At 47.7% G+C, this 9,813-nt stretch overlaps 1 protein-coding gene across 1 annotated transcript in view; it reads right to left on the bottom strand.

The window, feature by feature from the left end:
- Positions 1 to 7,084, bottom strand: part of LOC139051748 (uncharacterized) — a 36,503-nt gene extending 29,419 nt beyond the window's left edge. The window contains exons 1-3 of the mRNA XM_070528745.1: positions 7,056 to 7,084; positions 5,919 to 6,254; positions 2,824 to 3,058 (exon numbers count right to left, since the gene is read on the bottom strand). Coding sequence (XP_070384846.1) covers positions 2,824 to 3,058; positions 5,919 to 6,093 — 410 coding nt within the window. The 5' untranslated portion in view covers positions 6,094 to 6,254; positions 7,056 to 7,084. The remainder of the gene's footprint in view (positions 1 to 2,823; positions 3,059 to 5,918; positions 6,255 to 7,055) is intronic.
- Between the last annotated feature and the right edge of the window lie 2,729 nt (positions 7,085 to 9,813).

Raw genomic sequence — 9,813 nt, forward strand, 5'->3', positions numbered from 1 at the left:
CTTGTCATGATCTGAGAATGCCTGCCAAACGCACCCCAGCCCATTCTTGTTCTTCTGATTATTTCTGTCTCATGATCCGGATCCGCGCTGACTACCTTTCCTAAGTAGATGTATTCCCCTACCACTTCCAGTGCCTCCCTACCTATTGTAAATTGCTGTTCTCTTCCGAGACTGTTCAACATTAGTTTTCTGCAGATTAATTCTTAGACCCACTTTTCTGCTTTGCATCTCCAGGTCAGTAAGCATGCATTTCAATTGGTCCCCTGAGTTACTAAGCAAGGCAATTTCATCAGCGAATCGCAAGTTACGAAGGTATTCTCCATTAACTCTTATTCTTCCCAATCCTTCCCCAGTTCTTCCCAATCCAGGCCTCTGAATACCTCCTGTAAACACGCTGTGGATAGCATTGGAGAGATCGTATCTCCCTGCCTGATGCCTTTCTTTATTGGGATATTGTTGCTTTCCTTATGGCCACTATAGATATCTTTCAGTATTTTTACATACGGCTCGTCTACACCCTGATCCCGTAATGCCTCCATGACTGCTGAGGTTTCGATAAAATCAAACGCTTTCTTGTAATCAATCAAAGCTATATATAAGGGTTGGTTATATTCCGCACATTTCTCTATCACCTGATTGATAATGTGCATATGGTCTATTGTTGTGTATCCTTTCCGGAATCCCGCCTGGTCCTTTGCTTGACAGAAGTCTAAGGTGTTGATGATTCTATTTGCGATTACCTTAGTAAATAGTTGGTAGGCAACTGACAGTAAGCTGATCGCTCTATAAGTTTTCAAGTCTTTGGCATCCCCTTTCTTATGGATAATAATTATGTTAGCGTTCTTCCACGATTCCGGTACCCTCGAGGTCATGAGGCATTGCGTATACACGGTGGCCAGTTTCTCTAGAACAATCTGCCCACCATCCTTCAGCAAATCTGCTGTTACCTGATCCTCCCCTGCTGCCTTCCCCCTTTGCATAGCTCCCAAAGCTTTCTTTACTTCTTCCGGCGTTACTTGTGGGATTTCGAATTACTCTAGACTATTCTCTCTTCCATTATCGTCGTGGGTGCCACTGGTACTGTATAAATCTCTATAGAATTCCTCATCCACTTGAACAATCTCATCCATATTAGTTATGATATTGCCGGCTTTGTCTGTTACCACATACATCTGATTCTTGCCAATTCCTAGTTTCTTCGTGCCTTTAGGCTTCCTCGGTTCCTGAGAGCATGTTCAATTCTATCCATATTATACTTCCTTATGTCAGCTGTCTTACGCTTCTTGATTAACTTGGAAAGTTCTGCCAGTTCTATTCTAACTTTAGGGTTAGAGGCTTTGATACATTGCCGTTTCTTGATCAGGTCTTTCGTCTCCTGCGATAGCTTACTGGTATCCTGTCTAACGGAATTACCACCTACTTCTATTGCCCACTCCTTAATGATGCCCGTAAGATTGTCGTTCATTGATTCAACACTAAGGTCCTCTTCCTGAGTTAAAGCCGAATGCGTGTTTTGTAGCTTGATCCGGAATTCCTCTATTTTCCCTCTTACCGCTAACTCATTGATTGGCTTCTTATGTACCAGTTTCTTCCGTTCCCACCTCAGGTCTAGGCTAATTCGATTTCTTACCATCCTATGGTCACTGCAGCGCACCTTTTCGAGCACATCCACATCTTGTATAATGCCAGGGTTAGCGCAGAGTATGAGGTCTATTTCATTTATAGTCTCGCCGTTCTGGCTCCTCCACGTCCACTTTCAGCTATCCCGCTTGCGGAAGAAGGTATTCATTATCCGCATATTATTCTGTTCCGCAAACTCTACTAATACCTCTCCCTGCTATTCGTAGTGCCTATGCCATATTCCCCCACTGACTTGCCTCCAGCCTGCTTCTTGCCTACCTTGGCAATGAAGTCGCCCATCAGTATAGTGTATTTTGTTTTGACTTTACCCATCGCCGATTCCACGTCTTAATAGAAGCTTTCGACTTCCTGGTCATCATGACTGGATGTAGGGGCGTAGACCTGTACGACCTTCATTTTGTACCTCTTATTAAGTTTCACAACAAGACCTGCCACCCTCTCATTAATGCTATAAAATTCCTGTGTGTCACCAGCTATATTCTTATTAATTGGGACTCTGACTCCAAGTTCTCATCTCTCCGCTAAGCACAGGTAGCACAGTACGTGCCCGCTTTTTAGCACTGTATATGCTTTTTTTGTGCTCCTAACCTCACTGAGCCCTATTATATCCCATTTACTACCCTCTAATTCCTCCAATAACACTGCTAGACTCGCCTCACTAGATAACGTTCTAGCGTTAAACGTTGCCAGGTTCAGATTCCAATTTCGGTCTGTCCGGATCCAGGGATTCTTAGCACCCTCTGCTGCGTCACAGGCCTGATCGCCGCCATGGTCAGTTGCTTCACAGCTGCTGGGGACTGAGGGCCGGGGTTTGATTGTTGTATTCATAAGGGAGGTTGCGGCCAAGTACTGCACCAGGGTGGCCAATCCTGCTCTGGTGAGGGAGTGCGTTACCGGTTCTGATCGCCGGGATCAGGCCGCACTCCAGGCCTGTTTATGCAATTTTATCAACGCGCGAATTTTTGTTAATCCGGTAAAAAATTGCCTGGCACCGGCATTCGAACCACGGTCCTCTTGCACGCGAGGCGGATATTCTACCACTACGCCACCGCTTTACAATGTGGTAAGCAGCAATGCATCAATTCCACGTGTCATGTTACTGCTCATATCTAATCCAGCCACAGTGCCTGCTTATAGCAATAGCACACGTGCCAAGTTGCTTTAGCAATAAGCTGTCGGTACCTGAAGCATCGTCGAGGTGTGCTGAGGCGGGTGTCGAGTGCAAGGTCCATGGATCCGGAAACCCTCGCCGTCCTTGTGGCAGCCATGGGGCGCTGGGCGCGGCGTAGAACCTCGAAACACGCGCTCCAAACCTTGGCCAGACCCTCTTCCACGCAGTACCTGAGCTGAACCCATGGGCAGTCCTCGGCACCGGCTCGGTAGAGGGGTACCATATTGCTCCAACCCCTGCAAGCTGCTGCGAAATGCATCGTATGTTCTTGTATACTTATCGTGGCTGAACAGACTGGTTCGATAAAAAATATTCAGGACACAACTGCAGTGATTGCTTAAGCCTGCTGTTCGTTTTGGGGGGAGTAAGCAGTTTCATTGGGCTCATAGATGAATTAATAAAGTTACTCGATATCTTAAAGTACAGAACCTTCAATATAAACCATCATTCTAGAAGGCAGTAAAGAGCAGGATTCCAAAACATAGAAAACACCCGAGGAACAAGCCACAGCGTTCGAGGGAGATTGAACATCGAAGCGCATTCATGGCAGAGAGAGAGAGAGAGAGAGACATAGAGAGAGAGTTTATCAGAAACTTTTATAATGAGCAAGCGCCGTTTGTGCCCTAAGTGGGTGTCCTCCTTATTGCAGGTAGCCGCGGGCCATAGCCATCTCCCGTGCTTGGTCGATCAGGCTACGCTGTCTCTTCGGGTCCGGGTATGATCGCACGTTAACCTTTTAGAAACAAGATATTTTTGAAATTTTAAGGGGTGCTACGCGTTCTAATAATAAAACAAACCGACTAAGAAGAAAAGCAGTAGCCGTTGCCACAAAATAATTAAAAAGTAGTGCTTGAAAGTTGCTCAGTTAAACAGAAACGTGCATAGCCTGCACATCAGACTCAGTGGTACATGATCATTGGTACATCGTCAGAGGTACATCATCAGAATTTAGTGGTAGCGATCGATGGTCGTACACCTCAGAGTAATTCGTCGGCATCATAAACTGAGACAGTAAATCTATCAAAAGCGCATTACTAGACAACTGCAGGCGAAGTGACCTCTATTTCTTGTATATACAAGATGCCATAATAGTCTTGATGGTTCCTACCTCATGTTGTCCCGCATGATGTTAGAATCATCAAAAAAACAAGGCGCTTCCCTCTGAAAGACATTAAGCATGTTACAGTAGGAAACCTAATGTTGGCCTTTGCATGAAAACAACAACAAAAACATGTCGTTCACACATGTTTTTAAGAACATATAAGCGAGATGACACCTCTAACGTTGACTGAAACGCAACCTTGACATTGAAATGCAAAGCATTTTCGCATTAGAGTGAAGGCCACATTTAAAGACGCCGTCAGAAATCTGAGGTGTAGTTTTCCCAATGAAAAATTACCGTATTTATTCGGCTCTAGACTAACGTAAATTCTAGGTCAAACTGCTAAATTCGAGATCGCGGAAACTAAACAAACATTCTTAATTCTACACCGAAGAAAAAAATTCAACATCATCGGGATCTCACATTTCTCCATTTCTCACATCATCACATTAGCGAGAACTTCATGCTATGCCAGCTTGACCCAGTGCACTACCTGACTAAGCGAAGTAAGCATGTCGAATTTGACAGGCACGTCTCCCGTTGACAGAACGTCTCAACTTCTTCTGAGCAACGCTACGTAATCTTGCGATCTCCTTCGCCTTCACCTGTATAATAACAGCCCTACGGAAGTTGCGCTGTTCTGTGTGTGCTTATGAAATCAAGAACATGTTCCTTCACCTAGTGGTATTTGTCTTTCTAAGGTCCACAATGTCTGGCGGTTGCGGCCAAACCACACGCTCGAATCAAATCCAGCCCTTTGATTTCCTGCATTGGTTTTTAAAGAAAAGTATCAGACCATATTCAAGTAAAATCGTAAGTCATGGAAGCTATCCCGACATCTGAGTCATTGATGGCATCGCAGAACTGCCTTCTAGAGTAAAAATGCACTCTAGTCAGGAGTGGCGGCAGGATATGCATCATATACACTTTCGAGACACGTGGTGGCGGAAGAGGGTGAAAGAACCCCCCCCCCTCCTTCGAAGCTTCCGTGGGACGAATTTAATGATAAAGATTGTTGCCTCATAAAGAACTGAGAATCACAAATATTTCAACGATTGTGTAAATTTCACACTTGGATCAATCAGTCAGCGAAATGACTTTTTCTGCACTAAATATGCATAAATTGCTTCTTTTTACCTGCCACATACTTTATCACCAGCATTTATCCAAACAGCAGGATTATAATATATTTATGTAAAAGCTGCTACTTATTTCATACTAAACACAATGTTTTCCCAGCGTTCATTGCAGTCACGCACCAATTCGTAAGGTGTTACGTCAGAGTACATTTTCTTTATGGAGTATCAGTTCCTTAATTAATTCTAGAGGAGCTACGGCTTTCTAATGAAAAGCGCAAAGGTTCTGAAAGGCCAATCTTTAATTTATAAGCAGTCTGATTTCTGCATACTTGTCTTTTCGGCGCAGTCGATCCAATGCTTTACAGTGTCCAGTGCCCCTTCACCTGGCAAACCCGGAATTATCTCATGCCTGCGACACGCTTGGCTTGACGCATGCACCCTGGCAACACCACCTGTACAGTTAGCGTCCCATTACTTCGCAGCTAGGGTTCTCTATTCGCAGTAGGCTTTGAATATACTGGACAATATGCTGTTACATTTATAAATTTGGTCAATTGTTCGAAAGCTTCCTAACGTTAAGTCGACATAAATCCCCTCTGTTTGAAGTTCAAGCTTGTTTGTCTCATTCGCTTTCTTTATCGTTCTCTTGAGGCTTTCCCAGATTCATACTTAGGTTTCCTGCTCAAGTGGATTTTGATTTCGCTGTTATTGCTTTTGCCACATCTGAATTCTTTGCAGTGGCGCGCACTAGGCAACGGAGCAAGCCAAATGAAGTTTCTTCACTGCATCCGGCAATGTATCCAACGAAATGTCGTTAGAGCCCCCTAACATCTATTGCTGTAAAATCCTCATTAAAGCGGCGGTGATGAGGCATCATTTTGACTATACGTGAAAGGGCAAGGAGTACGAGCTATATATGGCGTACCTGGGTTGAGGTGTGGCAGTGCTTGGTGGATGTCAAGGGCACTTGAGTGGATCGTGCTCCTGCAAGCGCTCATACAGCTGAAGTCCGTGGCGACTCCAAACGCGACAGTCGTGAGCAGCATACTCGACGCCTCTCTGGACATCACTCGCGGTGGTTCCTTCCAGATGGCCCCCATACGGGCGCTCACGTGACTTCGGCCGCGGCTGCAGTGTGAGGTCAGGAGGCACTTTGGGCCTTGCAGCTCTCGGCGAGTTTCCGACCCAGGACTTGCAGGTGGACGAGACAGGCGCGAGGACTCTCCGTTCCAGGTGAACACTGCAAACTCCTGATGGACTTCTTAGAAAACCAAGCAACCATGGTAACCGTAATTAGGAAGTAATTGAAGTATGGGTTACAATATGAATAATGTGATATATGTGCGCTAAAAGTCGTCTTCGATGAATGGGTATCAATTGCCGCCTGGTACCTTTATCATATAGCCAGGCACCTTATAGCCTGACGCAGCACAGCAGGGAAGGTCGCCTGTAAAAAACTATATATATATATATATATATATATATATATATATATATATATATATATATATATATATATATATATATATATATATATATATTACACTATACTGATAATAGGGAAACGAAGTGCTCGTAAATTTACTGCTACATAGGGCTAACAAACTCCTGATGTTTCCGCAGCTGGAACTTCAATTTCGTCGCAATGAGCTAGATCCGCTTGACACGTGCAATTGCGCAAAATCCGGCTGACAGGGAGATATTCAAATAACATGGCTTACTTTTCCTGCCAAGTTTACGTACATAAATTCCCAGTGCTACTTATTTACTTTGCTCGCGAACATATCTCCATGAAATACAAATAATCGACAATTTAATGAATGAAAGGTTTTCTGTTAGTTGCGTTAGTCTTTGCAAGTCGATACCCATGGGATTACGGCTGCAGCCGTAATCCCATTGCGTTCACTTAAAGGGTTTAATAGCGCACATTAGTATTATGCCTTCTCCGCAGCGGTATACTCGTAAAAGTGAGTACGGCGCGCGATAATCCAGCTGAGGTTGCTGGCATACAGTCTGTCGGTCCACCGCCAAAGAATTCCGAATGGAAAATGTTGTTTCTTACCGAAAGGCGTTGCGTTGCAGGCAGCGACGAACGTGGAACACGGGCAGCAGTGCACGGGCCAATGGCGCGAGCGCACGCTCGCTGTCTTCTTGACGCTCGCGCTGTTCTCGCATGCGTAATGATGATTACAAAAAGATGAAGATTAGCTCAGGTTTTTCTGAATGATTCCTAGGATTCTGGGGCTTTTATTTCTTTGAGTTTTCTAAAGTTATGTTGCTTATTTGCAGCAAATTTGCCTGTGTATGTCATTTTTATCGCATCCACTTTTAGAACGGAAGAGGCAACAAATGGAACATAGAATCACTCTAAACTATACACCCGAAGAGAGAGAGAGAATCAACTTTTGTGCTGAGTCCTTAGTGACGGTTGGTGCGCGCTGGCACCAGATGGGGTGGAACCTTCTTCTCAGGTCCCATATGCGTCCAGCAGTTCCTGGCCCCTAGCCGCCAGCGCGAGCTGGGTCGGTAGGTCGGGGCTGGACAACAAGGTCTCCCATCGCTCGGGGGGGTTGGGGCTGGGGATGGTGGGGGGTTCTTGAGCTTAGTGCACTCTGCAAGGATGTGTGCTAGAGTGCCTTTTGACCGTCTGCAAAAAGGGCATGAAGTGTCATGCTCGGTTGGGAACATCTTATGCAAGAGCATGGGATGCGCTAGCGACCGCGCGTGAGTGCGTCGCACGATCGTTTGCTGAATTCGGTTGAGTTGCGGATGCGGACGGGGAAGTCTACAACTGCCGCTTCTGTACATTTGCGTGATTTCTTTGTAGCTTGTCACGGGGTACGGTAGCCCTGGCTCGTCCTCGGCCTGGATCGACAGTTCTCGGGCATAGTGGTCGGCGAGTGCGTTGCCTTCCACTTGCGAGTGAGCCGGGACCCACACGAGCTCAACGGCCCGCCCCGGTGATTTGCATTTGTTGAGGATCGCTAGTGCCACGGAAGAGATGTTCCCCTTGCGGTAGCTTGCGTAGGCGGTCTGGGAGTCTGTGACAACGGTCCTCACTCCCGGTTGTGCGAGTGCGAGGGCCACGGCCACTTCTGCTTCGGCTGTATTCGTCGTCCGTGTCGACACGCCTGTGACCAGTTTATCGATGGTGGTGACGACCGCCGTTGCTTTGGTTCCATGCTTGGGAAGTGAGGCGTCCGCGTAGAGGACCTCGGGGTCCTCTTCCAGCTGTCGAGCCAGTGCCTTGGCCCGTGCAGAGCGTCTCTCGTTGTTCCTCCCCAGCTGCATGTTCCGGGGGAGGGGCTTGGTCTTAATAATGTCTCTCCACGTTGTGGGGAGCGGCTCCGTTGTCGGTAGCTGTTCAATTTACCATCCTATCTTGCGTAGGACGGCCCGACCGTGCTCTGTCCGGCTCAGCCTTACCCTCTGGTGGGATAGGTGTGCTTCCACCAGCTCTTCCACCGTGTTGTGGGCACCCATTTCCAGCAGCTTCTGCGTTGACGAGTAGACTTGGATGCCCATGGCGAGCTTTACTGCTTTCCTTATCGTCGTGTTCAGCGTTTCGCGGTTCACCTTCGCAAGCTGGAGATACGGGGCGGAGTACGTTACGCGTGACACGACGAATGCCCGCACCAGGCGCAGTGCGTCTTCTTCTTTGATTCCTCTGTTCCGGTTGGTGACTCTCCGGATCATGCTCAGGACTTGCTCGGATGTGGTCTTGATTTTGTTGACGGCTGCGTGCGCCTTGCCGTCGCTGCGCAACAGCAGGCCCAGTATCCGGATCTGCTGCGTTGGTTTGATCTCTGTGCCGTCGATGGTGATGATTATGTTCGGCGGCGGCTCTTTCTTTGGTCTTCCGGGCTGTACCATCAGCAGCTCCGATTTCTGTGGAGCGCAGCTCAGGCCACAGGTCTTGGCATACTCGTGGACGGTCGTTGCCGCTCTCTGCAGGGCTTCCTCCGCCCAGGCATCGGAATCCGTGCGGTTCGTCCACACCGTTATATCGTCGGCATAGAACGCGTGGTCCACGCCCTCGATCTGATTGAGTAGTTCGGGCAGGGGCAGGAGTGCTAGGTTGAAAAGCCGAGGCGACAGGACAGACCCCTGTGGGGTACCCCTGTCTCCGAGCTCCATAGGCTCTGACCTATCATTTCCTATCCGGATAGTTGCTGTTCTATTGGTTAGGAAATCTTTGATATAGCCGTAGGTCTTGCGGTCACACCCCGTCTTGCGCAGGTTCTCGAGCACGCTGGCGTGGGACACGTTGTCGAAGGCCCCTTTGAGGTCCAAAGCCAGTATACCCCGGGGCGCGTGCCTCGTTGCTCTTTTAATCACCAGTTCGTGTAATTGGATCAAGACGTCTTGGGTGCTCAGGTGCTGGCGGAATCCATACATGGTCGCCGGCATCTGATTTGTCTCGTCCAGGTGTGCTTGAAGTCTTCTGAGAACCATGCGTTGCATGACCTTGCCCACACAGGACGTGAGCGAGATGGGGCGCATGTTCTCGATGGTCAGAGGTTTGCCGGGTTTAGGTATGAACCGTACCTCGGCCTCTTTCCATTCTGCGGGCAACTTCGAGCTTTCCCAGGTTCTGTTGATGTGACCCAGGAGCCCGCATGCCGCCGCGTCACTCATGTTATTGAGCAGCTTGTATGTAATGGCGTCCGTTCTGGGTGCGCTCGCCTTATTACTCTCGTCTATGGCTGTTAATAACTCCGTGATGGTGAACGGTTCATCCAATGCCGGATTTTCCGGTCCCCCGTACTCCTCCGGTATCGGAAATCGCCCTCTCTCCGTCTTGAGGTAGATCGCCTTGA

The sequence above is a fragment of the Dermacentor albipictus genome, unplaced genomic scaffold (genome assembly GCF_038994185.2).
Source record: "Dermacentor albipictus isolate Rhodes 1998 colony unplaced genomic scaffold, USDA_Dalb.pri_finalv2 scaffold_14, whole genome shotgun sequence".
Classification (NCBI taxonomy): domain Eukaryota; kingdom Metazoa; phylum Arthropoda; class Arachnida; order Ixodida; family Ixodidae; genus Dermacentor; species Dermacentor albipictus.